The following is a 22,918-nucleotide window of genomic DNA, read 5'->3' on the forward strand; positions in this document are numbered from 1 at the left end:
TTCGGAAACTTTAGAGCATTTTCTTTTCTGGACTTTTTGGGCTTTTCGGAACGTTTCGGGGTTTCTAGCTTGCCAAAGCTTTCTCTTATAAATATTTGGTTGTAATAATTGGTATTGGCGAAAAATTTGTTCGTGGACATTCGGTATTCTTCGGGATTTCAGATAGACTTTTTGGGATTTTTGAAGCTTTTTCGTCACGTTTCGGGAAATGGTTGAGTCCCTGTAGGGACTTGTCGGTACTTTCGGGACTCTTAGAGATATCTTTTTTCGAGAATGTTCGTTTTGTACTCTCCATGATTTTTCAGCTACTTTAACAAGATTCTCGGTATGGTTCTGGTTTCGAGCATTTTAGGAATTGCCCGTAAAGTACTTTAGGAGTGTTTTTTTTTGTGACTTTTTGGAATTTTTTCCGTTCTTTTCTTTGTTTTTTTTGGACTTTTCAGTAATTTTTAAGAGATTTTTCGGGCATTTTCTGAATATTTATAGATTTTTAGCGTTTTATTTGCAGAGTTTTCGGACGTTTTTGGCATCAGTGGGGTTTTACTCTTTGAGATCTTCTAGAAACTTTTAGATCTTCTGAATTCTTCGGGGCTTTACGCAATGTTTCGTGTTTTCCTGGCTTCTCAGAGATTATTCAAATCCATTAGAGATCTTTGTTATCAAAACAAAATATTTGGCTTTTTATTGTAAATTTACTATGGCTATGACCTCTATTATTTGTGAACTTTTAAGGGCTTTGCTTGATGGGTTTTTATTTTTTCTATCGTTTATAATCAAGGCAATTGACTTTTTCGAACCGACTTGCGATTTTATGAATTCTTTTTGATTGAAAATATATATATATATATAAATAAAAACGATTGAATTTCAATTTTATGGGTTAAATTATAATTTATTTGAAAAAATCTCAACCTGTACTGCACCTGCCATAAATGTATTTCTGTCGGCTTGGCAACCCAGCCTTATTGTTGATATTTTTATCTAAATGAGATTGCGGCCATAAGCAAACATGTGTAAGTAGGTATTAAGCGTGTGCATATGTTTACGCAGCATTAAAATATTTAAATTAATACGCATGTATATATGTACATTAGGGTGGTCCTTAAATGTAGGATGCAAATTTTTACATCAGATTTCCTCAGCCGCAGCCCCTACGTCAACGCTACTATAGTCGAAGGTATCATATATAAATTTTGGCCCCGATTGAAGTCGGTTAAGGTGTGTCGCACAAGGGTCAAATTCAGATTACCCTAGGAAGGGATATCCTCGACTTTAATAGATAGTATTTATGTAGTGTATGTTGTATTTATTGTATTATTGTAGTAATTTTTTTAGTCCATAGATATACCTTTGCGGCACGCTTTAACCGACTCCAATTAGGACCAAAATTTATAAGGGACATCCTCGACTTTAGTTATATAGATTTTGGGTATTAAATGAAAAAAATAAAAATATTTTTAAATGATTGAGTCTATATAGAGGAATCTGTACTTTGCCTCCCTGTGCGACACGCCTTAGCCGTTACATGAACATTTATAGTAACTGGGACCCTGGATTGAGGGGGTGAGACTGAAAAGATGCATTCATTTTATTTTTATGGACTTAGGGTGGTGTACATATTTGAAAACACGAAAATGCGAACATCCTTTTCCAGTGTTTTTCTATTTTTGTGTAATTTTTTGGTGCGTCTGTGTACCCACTTTAATATGCATAAGTAAATATGCTTATCACACATACATACATTTGTATGTAACTACAATGATTTTATCGCGCAAAAACAGCGCACACCTGCACAGCTTCAGTTCATCATCATCCTTTGCATATTAAATTGTTGCTCAAATTTACTTACCGTATGCTAATTTTTTCGTTGACATCTTCATTGTTACATATTCTTCGTGCACGGCAGCTTACGAATTCGCATGTAGTTTTTGACTTTTTTCACATTACCGCACCCAATTAGATTCATATGCGTGCGTGGGTGTGCGTGTGTGCTTAAAATTTTTATGTAAATTTTTATGCTAAACACGTTTTAATAATTTATAATTCCTTATACATTTTGTGTCATTTACGTTTTTATCTCCACTTGCGACGTCCTGCCAACAAAAACATAAAACAACAACAACAACAACACTATCGCTATATACAGTTGACTGTAAGTTGGTGACACCCTGTCGCAACTCTATCGTACGCCAACTATTCGCAAATGCCCTGCCTCTGTTCATTCTTGACGTGCGTATGCTCATTCGCTGTGGTGACTTTTCCTGGCTGTGTGCCGCATGGTGCTCGGTAACTTGCGGCCAAGGCTTGCAAATGCGTGGCGTTGAATGCAAATCATCCACCGGCAGTGCCGCCCACTTGGGAGACCCGCATCCGTGCAGCCATACGCGACGGGCAACTCTTATGATGGCGGTGGTACAGTTATACTCGGCAGCAGCGGGCCACTCGCAGCGGTGAGTACTTAGCTAGGAGAATTGAATTAAAAAAAAAATAGAAAAAATTATACAGTAAGTTTATTTAAAAATAATAAGTACTAAAAAATTAAAAATTAAAAATTTGCATACATTTAACTTACCTACATTTAGTCTGCGCCATACCTTACCTTCCCTTCTCTAGCAGTTCGATGATGGTGATCTCGACGTGGAGGAGGATGAGGACAATGATGATTCTGCGGATGTTGACGATGTCGACGACGAAGGCGTTGACGAAGCTGGCGATGCCGGCAATGATAATGCCGGTTTAGTGTTATACATACAACGATGATTCCGCACCGCAGTACGCACATCGCTCGATCAGTCATTTGCATCATGATGAGCTGCAACAGCCGCGTGCCGAACGCCTTACTAGCGGTGGTGTTGGATATGGTTATCGCAGTAAATCGGATCCAGAAGCGCAGGTGCCTGCTGGCGTTCCAAGGTGAGTGAAAGGCAGTTAATAGAAAATGGTTAACATTTATTTGGATTTAAAAGAGCCAAGAAAACGCGGGGACAGTAGAGGTTTTTGCTCACCCTTGCGCCTTAAAAACGATCTCGTGTCTCCAATTAGTTCGCAGACCAGTTTGTTAAAGAGGATTAGGTTAGGTTAGGTTAGTTGGTAGCCCCGTGTAACCAAAGCTCACTTAGACAATTTGAGATTGTCCTTTGTTGTCAATTCTGAACGGCACTGTATACTTTATCGATAAAACGCCCCGAGCTCATTATGTATTTACGAATTCGGCTAATCTCAATGCTCCAGGGCTCCTCGGGGCTATTTATTTAAGATGTGAGAGTCCAAGTTATTCAATCTTAGCCACGCAAAAGCTGAGCACCTAAGAAGTTAGTGTTGAGGCGATTCCACGTCGTCATCTTCCAGGCATCTGCGACATACGGGGTCCGGTAGTATGTTCAGCCTTACTGCGTGAATACCGATTGGACAGTGGCCCGTTAAAACTCCCACCAGAAATGAGAGCAGTGGCTTTGTGAGTGTGAGGAGTGCCCTCGACCGCCCTCGGTCCACCCTCGGCCAGAATGACCTTGTGATCGCGAATTCGGTATTTTTCGTCCAGCGCTTGCTGAGTTGAAATAAGGCCCATCTATCCAAGAGTGTACCACAAGCGGTCAATGGCACCCCCAGTCGCCACTTATCCGGCGATAGTGTTTCAAGTGTCGCTGTGACCCGGAACCCAATAAGCCTAATACAGAAGTATTCCAACGCCACCGAAAGAGAGAGCAGACGTTCCTTAACCAAGTTATAGCGAACTTCCAACGAACCCAACACCATGATTGCCGCTTGGCTATCAGAATATACGCCCACTTCCCTGACTGTTATAGCACTCCACTCCCGCCTGGAAGACACTGCGGCAGCCTGTACTTAGTGCTGATGGTCAGCTCTTGACAGAAGACCCCAACACCATCCCTGCCATCCAGATTCGATCCATCCGTGAAGAAGTTCACGGTCAATCCATCGGTTTCCCTGAGTCTAATAGCCGTTCGCGCCGCGACAATTCTGCCTGCAACGTCTACAGGCACTACGTTCAGCATTACGTTCCGTGCTAATGTGGTGGCGGTCCGCAGTGGCCCGTTGTACGCGCTCCAACTGCTATTGTTGCCTTTTCCAGTGAGCTACACCACCGCAAAACATAATTGACTTGACTATGACTATAATTACACCGTGCGACAGTCAATTTTACACATGAAAAAAACAATATATTCACAAAACTGGGGGCCAAATATAGTAAAGTTGCGTTTTTAGTTTTTCTCTCTGACGTCCAGATTTTTTTAATAGGACTTTGAAATTTCTAGAGTACGATTGAATAAAAAAATTATTCAAAAGATTCGATGCATTGTAAAATAACAATATGGGTATCAATTAAAAGGAAAAATTATGTAGAATAGAAAAAAAAAATAATAATTTTTGGGTGCACCAGGACGAATAAGTATTGAAGCGTCCTTTTAAAACTTTATCCTTGATTATCCTAGGAAATTTCAAATATTTATTTTTGAAAAAAATATATGTCAAGGACTAATATGTTAACTACCACATCTTCGAATTTCGTACTTCTAGCTTTTTTAAATAAAAATGTACACTTTTCTTTATAAGATATTGGTAGTTGAAATATACATAAATGAAGATACTGGAATCGGTTTTTTTGGAACCATGTATGCGCTCTAAAAGAACAAACTGACCATGTGATGTACGGTTTAAATACTTTAATTTTTTTGTATACAACGGCGTAGCCAGCCTTTCACCTAGGGGGCAGGAGATCATATAGAGGAAAAAAATGTTCTTATTTCAATTTTTTTTCTTTGTGTATATAAATAGAATTGTTTGGGACTAAGGGTCAAAACATAGTGGAGCCGCGAGCAAAGCAAAGAGCTAGCATCGAGCAAAGCTTCAATTACAAATGTGTATGTACGCTTTGCTCTTCACTATGCGCTTTCCCATTGAAACATATGCGTTTGAAATCGACGCTTTGCCCGATGTTCTTTGCTCGCCGCTCCACTATGTTCTTCGCCTAAGAAAGTATAAGTTTTCTGGTATCCTTTACAATGATATCAATTGTTTTTTAAATAGGTTTGTAATTTTTTTTTTTTTAATATTTTTTTATAAAAAAGGGTATGTTTTGCTCTTAAGTGTTGTTTCTCAAATTTTTACATACGAAGTATTCAAATATGCATACCTAGAAGAAAGGGTATTAAATCGCCTTTACAACGATACCAACTTTTTAAAAATCAGTTCAAAATCGCTATCAGGTTTTTAATTTTTCGAAGACCCAACCTTTGCCCGCTTACATCACCTGTAAGATGATGACTGTGGCTGTGATTATTGCAATGACTATGACTACAACTACGAAAATGACTATATTTGTGATTATGATTATCACTAAGACTATAAACATGACTGTGACTGATTAAATATGATCATGCCGATGACTACGATTATGACTATGACAATGACTTTTACTTTGACTATGACAGTAATCGAGCGAGATGGTTGGTTCTAGTCCCACGGCCAGCACGATTGTTTTTTGAATTATTTTATTATTATGATTTATTTTTTTATGTAATTATAGTTGTTGTGGTCTGTTTTAATAAAATTAAACTCCAAAAAAATTTATCAACTGTAAAATAACATAAAAAAAAGTTTAAACTAAAATTAAAAATATTATACAAACAATTTTTAAAGGAGGATTTAAAAGGAGCCGTTATATCAAGTGGGTTTTAAAATTTATATGCCCTTCAAACACAAATTATTTTCTAAAAAATGCGTTTGAATGGCAGATAAATTTTAAAACGTACTCGAGAAAACTGCACTAAAATCTCAAAATTAAAAGAAAATGAAATTTGAAAAAATAAAAATAAATATTAAATTAAAAAAAGAAGAATATTCCGCTGCCCGAGGACTCGAAAATCGGCTTTGATCACTCGTTGCTTGCGGCTGTTGGAGTAGCGTGATCATCAAAATGATATACATCCCATTGTGAACGCGCTTAAGTGCTTTCTGCGAAAAGAGCTTTTCACCATGAAAGTTGGCAAAGCGTATTTTTTGTAAGATTTTCGTGCCAGAATAAAGAGATTCTTTTAAGAACGCCGAATCTGGTTTGTCTCCCAACCAGTAGCTCGTTTCTGTAACAATTCTCTACCAAAGCGAATTGAGATATAAATTCGCCGCCCTGTTCTCTACTGCTAATGAGTAGTAGAGAATGACGTATATTCGCTACCAGTAGAGAAACAATCGGTAGAGAAGAATTACAGAAACAGGCTACTGATTTGACAAGGGATGACAGAAAATTGTTCCACACTCTAAAAAAAAAAAAAAAAAAACAAGTAAGAAAGTCTAAGTTCGGGCGGAGCCGAACATTAAATACCCGGCGCAAGTATTAAATATATGTTTTTTCACCCATCCGAAACCTTCCGCTAGATGGTAAGCCGAGGTGTATCAATTTTGAGTAAATTAGCGTCCTTCAATTTCGAAATATTGNCAAGGCCAACAACTGTGCCAAGTTTGAAAGAAATTGGTGCAGCGGTTACCAATGTATACACATGTAAACATAAGTGGGCGTGGCTTCGCCCATTTTCCAAAAATTTATAATATTCTTATTTTCCGTCTAAAAATTATTGTAAATATCAATTTTGAGTGAATTATCTTCAGTAGTTACTAAAATATCGCAGTTTTCGTATTTCTGGAAATTACCGTTATATGGGAAGTGGGCGTGGTTAAAGTCCGATTTCGCCCATTTTCAATACCAACCTACCTTGGATTAAGGGAAACCTACATACCAAATTTCGTTGAGATATCTCAATTTTTGCTCGAGTTATCGTGTACACGGACGGACGGACAGACGGACAGACGGACAGACGGACGGACAGACAGACATGGCTTAATCGATTTCTTTTTTCATCCTGATCATTTATGTATACATTTGTCTATATCTATCTCCATTCGTTTTGGCTGTTACAAACAACCGTTATGTGAACAAAATTAATATACCCTTGTGCACAAGTGCGCTCGGGTATAAAAATGTGTAAATTTCCTAGCTCAAAGATAGGTTACTGATTTCCTACCTTATTATCCGGGAAATTACATGCTCGATTATTCAACGAATAGTTTGTGTTTTTAGAGTGTAATATAGCTGCTGTGGTGTGCGTAAATTTACTATGAAAGTGTGTAAAAGCTAACAAATACACATCTGCTGTTTGATTTCACCCGTAGAATTGTGTAAAGTCGTTAATCATTTTTACACAGATATTCATGGTGTAAATTTACCAAAAAATTTAAAAAATAAACAAAACTATACTCGATTTATATTTTATTTAGATTTAGATTTTATTTATGACATCTTTCAAACTCTCTTGCAACTTGGGGTGTCAAATGAAAGCTTCTGGCTCTTTCTGATTGACTGAAGTAGAAAGCTTTCCGATACAATTCTGTGCGATGAACTTTTTTTCAAACGAGTTAAATGGTTTAAATTTTCCAAAAACAACTGCATGCGATTTAACTTGTTTACAAAGAAGTTTTGTGCATTTAACTGGTTCAAGCCCATTTAAGATGTTTAACTCGCTAATTTGAACTTAGTATAAGGCTATATTTGTGGTTATCATTAATGATTATTTTCAACAATTGTTATTGATCTCGAGGCCGTTTTTTTAATGAAATTTTATTGTGGAAAAGCAACAATAATTTGAAAAAATGGTAGAAGTGATAGCTATTTCGGAAATCACCACATTTCCTCATCAGACTTCTTCCAGCAGGATTCGAACCGACAATCCCATTGACTCAGCCAGTTGCCTACGCACTGTGCTAAGTTCGCCTTGTTAATTCTTGTTGCTTATTTCCACAATTTCACATGTTCAGGCAACTACAAAAAATTGTTCAATATAATTGTTATAAGGCCATAAAATAACAAAAAACATTTATGATTATTATCATTAATGATTATTATCATTTCTCGAATATGAATATGGCTTTGGCTGCGATAATCTAAGTATTATACTAAGAGTATAGTAATTAATATGGCTGTGTGTGGTGTAGCCTTTATTATGATTATCATTATGACTGTGATTGCGACTATCAATACAACCATCATTTTGCCCAGGACTGTGATTATGACAATGCCTATCATTATGACTGTCATTATGACTATGACTATGATTTTGACTATAAATTTGACTATCGTTGCGACTAAGATTTTGACTGTGTCTGTGATTTACCATGACTACGACTATCGACGCGAAGGCTGTAATTTATTTTGAATATCTTTTGATTCTGAATTTAATTGTAGCTCTATGTCTGGCTTTCACTTTACAATGATTTTGATTTGACTTAAACTTCCACTTAAGCACGAAAACAGAGTCACGTATTTATAGGAAAATGTAGACTTAAATTGTACTTGCATTGCAGATGGAAGCGTTAATTCGGATTAACAGCGCGAGGCCACGAGTTGACGTCCCATGGCCAGAACAATATTTTTTTTTTTAATTTTCTAAACAACTTTATTTCACTAAATGTTATTATAGTTCTTTTGGTGGTTTTTAATAAAATCAAACTCAAGAAGAAAAATAAATAAATTTGAAATAAGTAGGTGAAATAACATAAACAAAGTTAAATACAATTATATTAAATTATAATTAAAAAATTAAAAATTACTTTTAAGAATTACTCGGAGTCAGGATCGCAACTGGTTCCTACTGAGTTGTAATACACAGTTTTGACCCTTCGGCTTCATTCAGAAATAGTCACAATTGATCTTGAAATAAATTTTGACCTTGAAAGCAACCCTATGGCCTTAACTTGCATACATACGTACATACATACATACATATGTTCATACTTTCCTTCATTATGTTTTATACTGAACTAGCGGTACCCCGGTGTGCTTCTCTACACCAAATATTGAAAAATATTGAAAAATGAATGAAAAATCCTGGAATTTTTTTATATGAAAATTTATCATTTGTTTTATTTCAAAATTTTTGATTCTTTATTTTGAATCTTAATCCAACACATTTGGATATACAACATTTTTTGTTTTTCCTTCTTGGGTATGAATAAATAAACAACTTGGAATGTCAACTCTTGAACAGGCCACGTAAGCTACCAATTCCAGTAATCTACCACAAATATTTCAAGAGATATACCAGATGAAAATTTTTGTTAGTATGGGTGGTGCCACGCCCCCTTTTCCGAATTGGGGAAAACTTCGCATAAATCATCTGCATGATAGATCGAATATGCCACATAAATTTGGTGGAATTCGGTGAAGCCGTTCTCAAGTTATGAGGTCACACCAAAAACGTGCACTTATTTTTATATATAAGACTAGAGAAAATGTTCAATCAAGCAAAATAATTTTAAATTTCTCTCAAACATTAAAATGCACATTTCCGACACGTGCACTGTCAGACAGTAGTAATATTACCTCATTTCAATATTCCTAAGCCTACTGTAACTGTAAATGAGACGACCTCTACTATGGTACATTCTCTCAAACTTGACAAGCTTATAAAGGATTACATAGTTGTCACCTGCTGATTTCCTTACCTGCTCTGCTGCCATCTCCTCTGCACACAAATTTTTTAACTGTCTGCATTTGACAAGTCTTAGTTTTTTACGTAAAACGCATAGACTTCATAATCTCTGTTGCCCCACCCCGCCCCTTTAACTCACTGAAACTTAATCGCCATTAGACTGTAGTCACCGTTCACTTCACTTCGTAACGCATTGCTATTTTGTCGCTACGAATAGCCATCAACATTGGGAACGCCAACGTCAACACCTCCTCCCAACTTTCATCTTTCATAATGCCCTATTCGGCTTCTATTTCCACTTCATTTCATCGCCATAGACTCGCAGGCAACTTAATCGTTTAATCGCCTGTGCGTTAGTTAACATTCTGGAATGTCTTTTTCCTCATAGAAATAATTTCTATGGAATAGACTGTGCGAAGACAGAGCGAAGAATATTCCGTACATGAGTGTGTTTGTGCTAGGTGCATACTTATTTATATGCGTGATGTTATTCTTTAGTTACTTTAACACTAAATTAACTTTCTTCCGTGTGATCTTGTTTACTTGTTAAGGTGGTTTGATATGTGTGTGGCGAGTCATCGCTCCCGAACTTGGTGGCATTTACGATGAGCTTAAGAGCTTTCTTGTAGTTTTAATTTCCTTTTTCTCGATAACTATTATTCCAAGCTTTGCCTCTTCTCTTAAAATGATTTGTCTTTGAAATATTCAATGTAGATTTTAGCCATTTTAGTCATTTCCGTTAAAATTGTGCTTAAGAAACCTAGCCAGCTCTAAGTTGGGATCTAGAAGACCTAGAAGACCCACGTTGCAGAGCCGACGAACGGCTTTATCCACCTTTATCAGTTTTTCCGCTACAAAACCTCTTGGACCATGCCCCTGCAGCTTCGCGGTGCCATCCGCTTCTACTCCTCCCTGAAAGTGAAGAGACTTTTTGCTTAGAGACTTTCTTAAATAGGTTTACCGCGGTGCAAAAACTCCCTCTTTTATTCCCTTCTAGCCGCCGTTAAGCACCCTTCTGACCGATCAGAGTGTCCCAAAAATTATTTTCAATATCAGTTCGCTAACCTGCTGCCAGTATTTATCCCTATCTAAAGTATCTCCCTCGGCACGTTAAGGTATACTCCATTACTGGTGCTGGCTACCTCGCTTGTGTTTATTTCCCTAACTCAGTCGCAGAGTATTAGGCACACGGCAAGTTTGGGGAATTGGATTCGATATTCCCCTTACAAGAAAGTGTCTAATTGTATGTAGCCCATCCAATTATGCGATGTGTACTGACTCGTAAAATGGTGAAGGCTACTTTCTTAAATGCCAAAGACTGTGGTTTCATAATTCCCACAGAAGGACGATAAAACGATTTCATTATATTTGCATGCATTCCAGAAAGGCAGCTCCAACAGCTGATAGCGCAAAAGCTCATACTGTGAAAATTTTTTAAAAGGAGAAATAGAACAAAAAAAGTTTAGATGTTGCTCGGCTCAAAGTCCAACAAATATGATTTTTACAAATTTTTGGTTTAGTTTTCAACTTCATTGTCCATTATCTATCTAAGTCTATGGTTGGCTTTAACCCTTTCAATCTTGCTCCGAATTTAGGGCGAATCTGTTCACTGTTTTATTACACCTAATGCAATAATTTCTTTCTGGTACGCGCTAGCTTTATTTCAAAGTAACTTCAGCCAATTCTTTATAGCTCCTCTACACTTTCAAGTTTTCCGCACTCAACTCTCTACATTTAAATCAAACCGTCTCGTTGCACAAACAGGTAAAAAATCGAAAGCAGTGTCAAAGAAATTATCGGTACTCTCGCGCAACACTCAATCGCCGCAAAATGCAATAAATTGTTACCGACTAGCTGCGCACACTTATTGGCCGCAGTTCGCACACACGCTTGATGACAGTGTGGTAAACAGGATAGTAAATTACGGCGATAAACATTAAATTACCAGTTATTTGCCATTAAAGTACCGGCTCGGTAGAGAGAAAGAGAGAACGAAAAGCGAAATTTCCTGCACACCTGAAGGCGCATTAAATGTGGCGCCAGTAATGTACTAAAGTGCCTCAATCCTCTATACATGCATTAAATGTTGCCTAAGTATACCACCGAAACGGAAACTTAAGCCGATGAGTATATGATTGTAGTGATTGACCAAGCGTCGCCGCTAAGTGATCAGTTGGCGGCGATAAGCTTCATTATGCCACAGTGAAATTGTTGGCTTTTGGCGCGGCGTATCGAGCAAAGCAGCAACTGGGATGAGAAGTGTATCTACTCATAATTCGTTAAGCAATTACCTATTCTGATTATTTCCTCTAATTCGATTTGAAATTGTATGGTCAGGCGATAGCTGCGATTCTCCACTGGCCCAGCAAGCGTCCACCGGAAATGGAAGGCATAAAAAATAGCAGCGGAAATAATAGCAAATGAAATTCGATTAATTGACAAATGAAAGTGACATATAAATCGAATTTCGCTTGTTTTGTTTTCTTTACTACAACTTATTTGCCTTTCTTTTATATATTTTTCCCCTCTACTCAATAACTTGAATGTACACTGCCAGCACAAAGGATCGGCACAGCAAATTTTTCACAATATATGCAAAAATTGTTTTCTAATATTTTTCCGCCAATTTTTTATAAAAATATGGTTCATTCTACAACAAAAAAAAAACATGAAAATATAATTCCTAAACTTTGTGCAAATTTGTATTCCAATCAATTTTATTATAATAAAGTTCAAATTTTAAGTAGCTAGGAATTACGTTTGATTTTTGGGAATTTTTTTCACGCAGTTATATAGAAAAAATGCAAACCATCTACAACAAAAACAATAAATCTCAAAAATCAATGCGATTTTTGACTAACTTCGAACTTGCACTTGTTTTACTAGAATTTAATGGGCTGAAAAACTGCATACTCAAAAAAAAGTGCTGAAAAGTCTGATTAAAAAGTGGAAAATTCGCATGAAAATTTGGTGATTTTTCGCGAGTTTTGCACAAAGTTTAAAAATAATATTTTAGTGTTTTTTGTTGTGGAATAAACCATAGTTTTATAAAAAATTGACGGAAAAAAATTAGAAAAAAATTGTTGCATATATTGTGAAAAATTTGCTGTGCCACAACTTTTCGCCGGCAGTGTATATATGTGCGTATTGTGTTTCGCGTTTTTTTTTAAAGCTTGCCCTCATTTCCGCTGTCGAATGTCTCAAGCAGCAACTAAAAGGTCGCGAAAACAGAAAAAAAGTTGTCCCAAACCAATTTGCTGCTTTTGCCTTGGGAAAAGGAATTTGTCACCAAACAACCAATTCATTATTTGCTGCCAGTATCCAGGGACAAGCCGCAAACCAAGCCGCAACCGCAAGTTCTGCCGTTGCCTACACTGCGTACCGCATTCTCCTTTACTTTGAATTGTAATAATATTGATTCCATATATTTGTAGTTCATAGTGTGTTTCTCACTGCCTGGAATGGGCAAACAAACTAGCAAAATTTTTATTGTAAGCATTTATTAGCCATCTCGCTGGCTGCTGGCGCTCACGCTGTTCGACTGTCTGCGAGGCCGGCTTTTGTCTGCGGACGGTCAACGCTTTGGCGCTAACCTCAAACTCATTGTTTCCATCACTGCTTTGCTATGGAGTTGTCGGCATTTTTATTATTCTTATCCTTCGTCGTCTACGTCTTCATCATCTTCGCGTTGGCTTCCACTTGGTTGAGTTGGCTCTATGGAGAAATACCACGTATTTACTGCAATGCGTTTTGTGCGCCGTGCTGTCCAGTGTTGCCGTTTTAGGCCTTTGGTGGCTAAATTTGGCTACCAAATTCTTTTTTTGGCCACAAAAATTTGAAATTGCCCCTAGCCCTTTTTTTAGCCCTTTTCATTTCATCATTGACATTATTCATCATTGACATAAACATTTTTTTTTATGATTTTCATGAATTTAACTCTTCGCTCATAAAGCGAACGCCTTTCCTTTAAGGCAAGTAAACATATGTCTATGTATGTTCCTTACGTTTCTGGGCCGTTATCTTATCCATTAACGATTTAACTATACTTTAAAATAGGTAAGTTGGCGGCCCTTAATATGCTTTATGTGTTACACAAAAAGTTTTTTTGTTGAATAAAATATTAATTCTTTTCAGAGTTCATTGTTTTTCTATACCAGTAATTATAGAAAATGTTTGCGTGTATACTTACATATTTATACTAGCAGTACCCCGGTGTGCTTCTCTACACCAAATATTGAAAAACGAATGAAAAGTCCTGGAATTTTTCTATATGAAAATTTATCATTTGTTTTATTTCAAAATTTTTGATTCTTTATTTTAAATCTTAATCCAACACATTTGGATACACAACATTTTTTGTTTTTCCATCTTGGGTATGAATAAATAAACAATTTGGAAAGCCAAATCTTGCACAAGCCACGTATATCTACCAATTCGAGTAATCTACCACAAATATTTCAAGAGATATACCAGATGAAAATTTTTGTTAGTATGGGTGGTGCCACGCCCCCTTTTCCGAATTCGGGGAAACTTAACACAAACCATCTGCATAATAGCCCGACTATGCCGTATAAATTTGGTTGAAATCTTGCACTTATTCTTTATATATAAGATGTGAGGTGCCACGCCCTCTTTTCCAATACCGCCCATTTTTATCCATGAGTATGGAATTATTTGTTATACCTCTATACCAACTTCCAGTACTCTACCACAAATATTTCAAGAGATATACAACAAAAAAATTTTAGTTAGTATGGAAGGTGCCACACCCATTTTTACGAATTCGGGCAAACTTCACATAAACCATCTGCATGATAGCCTAAATATGCCGTATAAATTTGGTTGAATTCGGTGAAGCCGTTCTCAAGTTATAAGCTCACACCAAAAACGTGTACTTATACTGTAGATACATACATATGCCACACCCCTTTTCCAAATTTGGGCAAACTCCACATAAAATATCTGCATGATGGCCCGAATATGCCGCATAAATTTGGTTGACTTCGGTGAAGCCGTTCTTAAGTTATATTGTCACACCAAAAACGTGCACTTATTTTTATATATAAGATGAAGGTAAAAAAAATTTAGCTAACATTTTTAGCCACAACGACGATTTTTAGCCCTTTTTTAGATGCAATTTAGCTACCACTAAAAACGTTTCGCGGCAACACTGGTGCTGTCGTCTGTACATCCTCGCTATCTATACTCCATTTGTAGCTTATTCCTTTGCCAACGTAGCTTCTATCTTTGGGCGCACAAACCGAAAGTAGGTCGCTTTTGAGCCGCAGTTTTGGCGATGGTGTTGGCATCGTGTAGCAGAGTGGGACAAGAGCGTCTATAGATAAATGCAGTTTTGTAGATGACGAAGTTATAAATTTTTTCGTTCACTCTCCGGATATCAAATGAATACGCTCGCCTCGGTTTCTTTGATAGTGTATTTTTCGGGGTTAGAATAAGGCATCTTTGTCGTAATAGACGACTAAAAACCACTATGAGCATCTGAGGGGCTCAGGGGGTTGCGATAAAAATGCCCTCTTAAAACCTAATTCATCGGCAGTAGAGATTTGAGTCAGGAAACAGGTCTCTACACAAAATCTGCCTGCGGTAGCTTCAAGTGTTATATTCTTAGAAGTGGAGGAAAAGTAGCAGTAATTTGGTACTGTATATTAAGTAGGAGAGTCTTCCACCAGATCGAGATCCAGGAAGTTATAGCACATCCACTTATATTGACACTCCCCTTGCTGCTAATCCACTAAAAGAGACACAACGAAATGTCCTTCATAGACACCGCTAGTTGCCCTACAAGCAAGTAGTCCTACAAAACGCTGAGGTGTCGAGTTGTTACAGCAAGGTACTATTTAAGTTCGATGTCCCTTTGAAGGATATGCTGGTAAGAAATGCAAGATAAGAAAAGTGGCTTACTGCATATTTCGATCCCCTCTTTAAAAGTGGCTGCGGCACTCGAGAAGATGCTTCTCTCTCTGGCACCACAGCAATCCGGACGAAATTAGATGCTTTGACTTTTTGCCGATCAAACGAAGGCACAGACGAAACAAGACAGCCATGCCAAAACTGCCTACTTTCGTCTCGGCTTCTTTGGTACCAATCAAGGTCACTGGCGGATAAACTTTGAGGAAAAGTAAGAGCAGTTCTTCTAAGGCCTTCAAAGGTTAAGTTTTCACTTCATCTGAGGCGTTGGGCGAGAAACCCTTTCCAACTATGTGGAGTCTCATAGTACACTTACGAAAATAACCTTCTTTTTCGCCTATTCGTAAAAGAGTAACATGGGAGTATTAAAAATATATCCCCAACTGTCGAAGATAATTTCCTATTAAAGATATTTTCTTGCCTAATAATTTCTCGAAGAACTCTAATATATTACTTCTTTAGCACAGGACATTCGTATATTCAGGACTTGAAATAAGCGCCCATTTTTGCGCATAGGATGTGCTGGCATATATACTCGTCTAGGGTTACCTTTTGTTAAGCATCCGTATTGAACGGAATACCAAACAGCAAATTACTTCTAAGAATTATACATACTTAGTCTGCCCTGAATTAACCAGTGAATAATGAAGAAGAGCAACTCAGATCACAAAATGCTTCCGGTTCTATGAAATCGTTTCCGATTCTCTACTCGCCAGCTCGTTGACATCTTCAATGACAATGGTCTCGCATCTAATGGAAGTTGTATCATTTCCGCCCACTGTGCTCCACGACTTCTGCCCGCATACCATACACACAGCCACAGGCTCAGCCAGTCTGCCAGTCAGCCAATCAGCCAGCCTCCTCTTTTACTTTTGCTACTTGAGATCTTGCACATGCGGCAGTTGGAGTAGGCCAATTCCTGCGCGATAATAAACTGCGCTTGTATGCATGTATTTTTTTTTTTATTATTTAAAAGATATTTGCCAGTTTATTTGCTGCTGACAGCAAGCATGGCATAGAGCAGACTTGGTGGCGCGTCGTAGTGTCGCCGCTGCCGTTACCGTTGCCGCCGAGCATGTTACTGTTTCTCGTTTTACTACAACAATTGTCTCTTTGTAAAAATATTTAAATCTCATTGTTTGCTGGCATCGTAGACGTCTCTCGGCTTTTGTGTGAATTCGCAAATAAAACAAAAAAAAAAAAAAATTTTAGTAAAAAATATTTTTATATAACAATTTTTTGGCACAAAAAAAAAAATTGTTAGCTCACTTTGCGACTTTTTTTCTCAAAAAAAAAAAAAAAACAGTACGAAATTTTATTACTTACAAATGTATAACAGCATGAAGTAAATGTGCGTTATTTACACTGAACTTACTGACGCTTTTGGGCGCAAAAAAAAAACAATGCTTGACTCTTAAATGGAATGGAAATGTGAAGCTATAAAGATAAAAATTACAAATGTGAATTTCGATATTTGGCAATGGTTTTTGCACAATTTATTTGGCATTGTGTGATGAGAGCATCATATTTTTATCGCAGAAGATTATTTATTTTATATTGTCATTAGAACCTTGGTTTATATAATTTAATTTAATAAAATAAGCACTCGGAGATCTAGTATGCCTGAAGTCGGTACAAACTTATTGATGAAAGAAGTAGGCCAGAAATATGTATGTGTGCCATAAGCGATTGAATTAGAAAGAATTCGGGACTCTCCTTTAAAATTCCAAAAATGCCATAAATCTCGGGTTTGGGGAGGCCTGCGTTTTCGAAGGCATTTGAGATCGGCATCTTTGTCATGATTAACCCCCTTGCAAAGTAGACCAACTGAAAGAATGTACAGCCCAAGAACGACCACGGGGTCGAAGTAAAAACTTATAGTTTACAACTACCACTAAGACTATTAAACCGCAATCTAACTATGATTTATTAAATCACAAAGAGCGGCGCCGAACACATAAATATACACTCTGACAGCCACCCTGATGTTGACCTAACAGCACACAAGGTCATTTAAAAACTGGCTACGAATCAAGCCTACTCCGGTATCCAACGGATGCTATTTATTCGCAGCTATCTAATCCGATTCGCTACAAGCGAGTGCGAAGGCTTAGATTCATACGAATGCCGTGCGTGAAACATCGGAATAGGCATTGATTGTTTATCACATTCACACTTTCATTTGGACACTGGTTCAGGAGAGGGTTGGTTTAGAAATTTATAAGACATGGCATTGGTTTGCCATGTAGTTCTGTACCGCGAAATTACAACACATTGCGCAAACTTTATGGATAAAAAAATTTAAAATTTTCTTTGCGAAAATATTTTCAGCTCACAGGCCTGATGCAGCAATAGCTATTTGCCAGTTTACGGGTCACTTCAGGCCAATGAAGCACTTGCCAAATTTCGTAGTTATTATTGGGAAACAGTGGAACAAAACACAGCAGGGCACTTGTGTGCCACCGTGAAGTTTTTATTTGGCCCCATTTTGCACCAGTCTGACCTTTGACTAGCTTAACTAAAACCACAGGGTATAGTGGCACTTTGCCAAAGTCCTCACATATGTAATTCCTAAACATATGTAAGATTAAAGTTGTTTGGTCACAAAGACGAATAGGTATTAAACTAAAGTTAGAGGAACGCTTTTTGAGGACGTGGTCAAAAATGAATATTGCAAATTTTCAAGAATATTCAAGGATAAAATTTTGAAATGACATTTTCAGTAATTATTCGCTCTTACGCACCCAAAGTATAATCTTTTATATGTCTTCAGTATTTTCTCTTTTAGTTGATACCTACCCATATTGTTATTCTACAACCTAGATTTGCTATTAACAACCTTATCCCGATGATACGAGAAACCTAGTCTCTCGACATATTTGAAAATACCGATATCTTCCTCTACTGGCTCATAATAAGTAGGTGTTATAATGGCTTGTTGGGGAAAAAAGGCGTTGCAACATACATACATATATATATATATCTGTAGCATGTCCATACACAAAAATCAACTCGGTTGTGCAAATACTCGAATTTGATGACCAAATGCCATTACACCTGTTGTTCGGCCTACAATTGTGTGTTTAGCAACCCCTTTCACCAAAATAATATTTACTCAAAATTTTGAGCTAAAGTATGTATGTGTGTATGCATTGACACTTGAAAGCTGGCAGCAAATTGCAAACACTTCAGCATCTCTTAAACCCATACTAGTAGTACGGTCACATTTGCTTCACACGAAATTGACCTTTATTTCCTGCCGAGAGGGTAAACATCTGTGAATTTTGAATTTTAAAATGGCACACCAACTCACACACAGAAATACACTGAATACAACAGTAAATGGGGTGCATACACAAAAGTACAAAATCCACAAGTGTGCTCGCATATCCTTTCGACAGCAGCTCCTTAGATCCTTTCAAGCAGCTGCGTGAAAATACAATGGATTGCGCACTTGTATGACTTTTTTGTGTGTTTTCATATTTGTAGCTTTCACAAATTTACTCACATGCACAAGTACATTACATTAAGTACATTAGCCGGGTCAATTTGTATGGGAGATTTTTTCGTCTATTTGCGTTTTACACATATACTCCTGAGCCTAAAGTAGGTATTTTTGCAAGGCAATTTCGAAAAAAAAGTTTTTTTTTTTTTGCTGAACGACCCCTACATTATTCGTCATACCTGTGGCATTTACAGTCGGATCTTAAAGTATGATATTCCTATGTTCCTGTTTCGAAGATACATTTTTTGCTCCTCAACTTATTGACCTCAAGTACCCTGTTCTATTACTTACCCACCACCCTAAGATACCACTGTAATGTCAGTAAATTAAAGCTCGCCAAAAATTATTAAACTTGTGATAAAGCTGCTTTTTGTTTATTTCAGTAGAACTTAAAAAAATATATATATATATATTCTGAATGGAGGCATCACTGAAAAATGTAAAAGACCAAGACAAACATCTTATTTTTTTTTGGAAATGGTCTTGCTTTAAAGGTGGTGCGGTCTAATGTACAAACATTCATGTCTTCCTTTTTCATACATATGTATTTGCTGCTTTGCCTTATTACTTCTGCACTCAATCGCAATACAAACAAACAACTCCATGTTGACAGCAAATCACATATTGTCTAAATATTTTCATCCGCTTTGTCGCTTTTGCTTTTCCTTACCTCTCGTCACTTCAGTTCACTTTGTCTCGCTCGATTCAATCTCAACCACTTCTAATACCAGAGTAGAGCTTTATGTGTTTACAGCTTACTTGTTTGTGCTCGTCTTCCGTGTGTAGATGTTCGTTTTTTGTTATCCTTTTGCATCCTGCATAGGAAGTAAAGTATGTTGGGTACTTACGTTTTGACTGCACAATAGGGAATTAAAAAAACGAGAACGAAAAATGGGTTTAGAAAATACGGAATTGGAGTCAAGCAAAATTAGAGCAGCGAAATATTGAAATTGGAAACAAAGTTGAAGGCACAGAGAGTTTGAGGCAATTTTGTAACTTGGATTTAGGGCTTGTAAGGTACGATTTAAAATTACTTTAATGAATTTTTAAATATCTATTAACTATAACATTTAAATTCGAATTCTAAGATACGCCTTTCTTAATAATTATTTTCAGATATGTCTTTTCACATAGAACCCGTCAAAATATGGAACCTCATCTAAATAGAGAATACTAGTGAACCCGCATGGCGTTGAAACGCCAAAATTGAATTTAACTTTTTAAACAGGTGAAAGCCTATTCAAAAACCTCAACAAGAATCCGAGTTCTTTAACTTGACTTCTCATTTTGGAAATTCGAAATAACGTTGCTGATGTGATGACCTTCAAAAAAATTGATGGTAACCCTAATTAAAAATATTATCAGCCTAAAGTTTCTTTTACAACTCCTTCGTTTGACACTAATATTTCGATATTGCATTTATGTAGCTTGTGTATAAGGAAAACAAATTCGACTTTTCAAGCAGGTGGCAACCCATTTAAAAGTATTTTTAAACTAAAATCTTTTTATCGTCTGGCATTGTTATACATATGTATTTCAATTAACTGATGAATTAATTTGAATTTGGGGTTTTTAAGCGGCAACCCTCTTTAAAGTTATTTTCGAACCAAAAATATGCTATGACACTTTTCAAGTAACTGATGAATTAAGTTGAAATTTATTTTTTAAACGGGGGGCAACCCTCCTAAATCTAGTTCTGAGATAAAGGATTTTAGACCCATTTCCATCGTTTAGTAATTCATTTAATTTATTAAATAATTTTAATTTAACCTTTTAAACTGCGGCAACTCTCAAACACATCAAAAACATTCTGGATTGTCAAACTAAATATTTCTTAAAACTTTTTCACTTGAAATCCAGTCTTAATATTGCATGTAACTTTGGTATAAAATAATTTAGTTTGACCTACTACCTTCTTAACCTCTTTTGTCTGACACCCATATAGTGTTATCTTATTCACTTACCAAATCCCTTTAATTAAAATTGAATTACATTTTTTAAACATGTGACAACCCTCCTACACGTAGTTAAGATATAAACCTTTTCGAAACCATTAACTTTTTAAATAATTTGAGCCTAATTTCTTAACTGATGGCAACTCTTTTCGAAAAAGTAAACACCTCACTTTTGAAAATCGAACGAATGCTGTGGATCTGAAGGCATTTATTACTAAATAATTTAACAGTTGCTGTAGAGTTAGCGATAATCAAAATTTGATAGTTCAGCAACCAGAACTGGCTGTTGTAGAACAAACCATATTTTTATAAAAAATTAGCGGAAATTATTAGAATAGAAATTGGTGCATATGTTGTGCAAAATTCGCTGTGCCAATACTTTTTTCCGGCAGCGTATGTATGTATTCAGAAATTGGGATTTACATACATACATACATAGATTTTCAACAATTTTTATTGAGCTTGAGGCCGCTTTTTAATGAAAAACTTATTGTGGAAAAGCAACAATAATTTGAAAAAATGGTAGACTTCATCAGACTTCTTTCAGTAGGATTCGAACCGACGATCCCACTGACTCATTTAATTTAATTTATTTTTATTCTTTTTTTTATTTACAGCTCACAAACCACACGCCGCAAACAACAAAATGGAAAACCGATGAGGCACAAAATGTGGACAGCAACATAATGGAGAATGAGGTGAGCGACTGCTTTTAGATTTACTTTAAACTACATAGCTATAAATATAGAGGAGAGCATCGTCAACTGGACGCGACCTCATTTCTATTATCCAAAGCAATCCTAATGCAACAAGATGCCTATAGTTTGGCAAATCAGTTCCTAGTTGTGGTAGCTTGCTGCTTACTGCTGTTATTTGACTGCTGAAACCCTTGTGCGCGTATGTGCATGCACTTAATGGCGTACGAAATTGTCCGACCAAAGGCGGGTTTTACTTGGTATATGGTTTGATAGTTTGTTTGCACAGAACGAAGAAAGCAACAGGAGAGCCCTTCTTAATAACCAGCCAGCTGCGTTGACTCTCCTCCGATGCAGTATCTCGGCAGTGTTTGCTGCGTATATTGTGACCACAACAATGTTTATCAACTTTTCTTAATTTGATAGTTTTCCCCATCGTTTGCTGCATGCCAGCTGCCCTGCAGTTGCAAGCGAATCCCAAAGCATGTATGCTCTCTCTCTTGCCGCTTGCGTTGGGGTGCTCCTGCATGTGAACATATATGCGTGTGTATATATGTGCATTAGGGCGCCTCGGCAAAAACAGCTGCGGGTTTTCCACCGGAATAATAAATTTTATTATATTTTAAGACTTATGGAAAAAAACTGAGAGCTGAATTTTTTAATTTTTTTAATCCATTGATACAATTTTTAAACATTTTCATGCAGATCTTTTAATGTTAAATTCTGGAGTGAGGTTTGGAAAAAAAAAAATTTAATCATATTTTATTTATAAAAAATAGATTTTTGGAGGTATTTTCAAATCGATCCAGCTCGAGTTAACCTGTTACAACTTCGATGAAAAACAGTACCGACTTTTTTATGGATAGTGATACACCCTAATATGCATTTGTACTTGTACGTATGTATTGCTGGCTAAATGTGCGAATGCTGGATAGCGTTCCTAATAAGATTTCCCAATCCAGTTATTCCACTTGTATGTGCGCAGAGAGCAAGCGTGTATCCTTTAAAGCGTCGGCGTGGGTCCTTGCAGTAAAAGGGAGATTGCTGCAACGATTGCATTGACAACAAGAGTAATTCGTTTGTCGTAATATTGTCATCGTTCAAATATAAAATTGTACACATTTTTTTTACTCCTTTCATTTTACTGTTTTCATTGTTTGTGGACAACGAAATTTATGCGCTCGTTGTTTTTTTGTCTGTCGTTGGTTTATCTTTTATGACTTTTGAGCAATTGAAGCGTTGTTTCGATATTTTTTTTTGTCTTCTCATTTACATTTTGTACTTTTTTGCACGGCAGTACAAGCGCCACCAGTGGTGGCCGTAGCACCAATA

General features: G+C 36.7%; 2 protein-coding genes across 5 annotated transcripts in view; both read left to right on the top strand.

The window, feature by feature from the left end:
* The first annotated feature begins 2,261 nt into the window (after nucleotides 1-2,261).
* On the top strand, nucleotides 2,262-21,541 carry LOC108362114 (ciliogenesis-associated TTC17-interacting protein-like). Of its 4 annotated transcripts, none has more exons than XR_001847416.1 (3): nucleotides 2,262-2,450; nucleotides 2,583-2,913; nucleotides 20,053-20,264. XR_001847416.1 is itself a non-coding variant. In XM_017614978.1 (3 exons), exons 1-2 carry the CDS (start codon nucleotides 2,325-2,327, stop codon nucleotides 2,758-2,760), a joined length of 273 nt encoding a protein of 90 aa, XP_017470467.1. In that variant the 5' UTR covers nucleotides 2,262-2,324; the 3' UTR covers nucleotides 2,761-2,913; nucleotides 21,509-21,541. The 4 variants fall into 4 exon arrangements, 3 of the variants coding, with proteins under 3 accessions (XP_017470467.1, XP_017470466.1, XP_017470468.1); XM_017614978.1 differs by lacking the exon at nucleotides 20,053-20,264 and adding an exon at nucleotides 21,509-21,541 and having other exon boundaries at nucleotides 2,614-2,913; XM_017614977.1 differs by having other exon boundaries at nucleotides 2,614-2,913.
* Nucleotides 21,542-22,918, top strand: part of LOC108362113 (A disintegrin and metalloproteinase with thrombospondin motifs 20-like) — a 54,665-nt gene continuing 53,288 nt past the window's right edge. Inside the window, 1 exon segment of the mRNA XM_017614976.1 lies at nucleotides 21,542-21,589. The gene's annotated coding sequence lies outside the window, so the exon portion shown is untranslated.

Source organism: Rhagoletis zephyria, unplaced genomic scaffold (genome assembly GCF_001687245.7).
Source record: "Rhagoletis zephyria isolate East Lansing unplaced genomic scaffold, Rhagoletis_zephyria_1.1 Rzeph_scaffold_00938, whole genome shotgun sequence".
Classification (NCBI taxonomy): domain Eukaryota; kingdom Metazoa; phylum Arthropoda; class Insecta; order Diptera; family Tephritidae; genus Rhagoletis; species Rhagoletis zephyria.

Bases quoted from the DNA above. Each gene is read 5' to 3' on its own strand.
- LOC108362114 (XM_017614978.1), top strand. From the start codon at position 2,325: ATGCAAATCATCCACCGGCAGTGCCGCCCACTTGGGAGACCCGCATCC. The intron at 2,451-2,613 runs GTGAGTACTTAG...TCCCTTCTCTAG, and splicing joins GCAGCGGGCCACTCGCAGCG to CAGTTCGATGATGGTGATCT.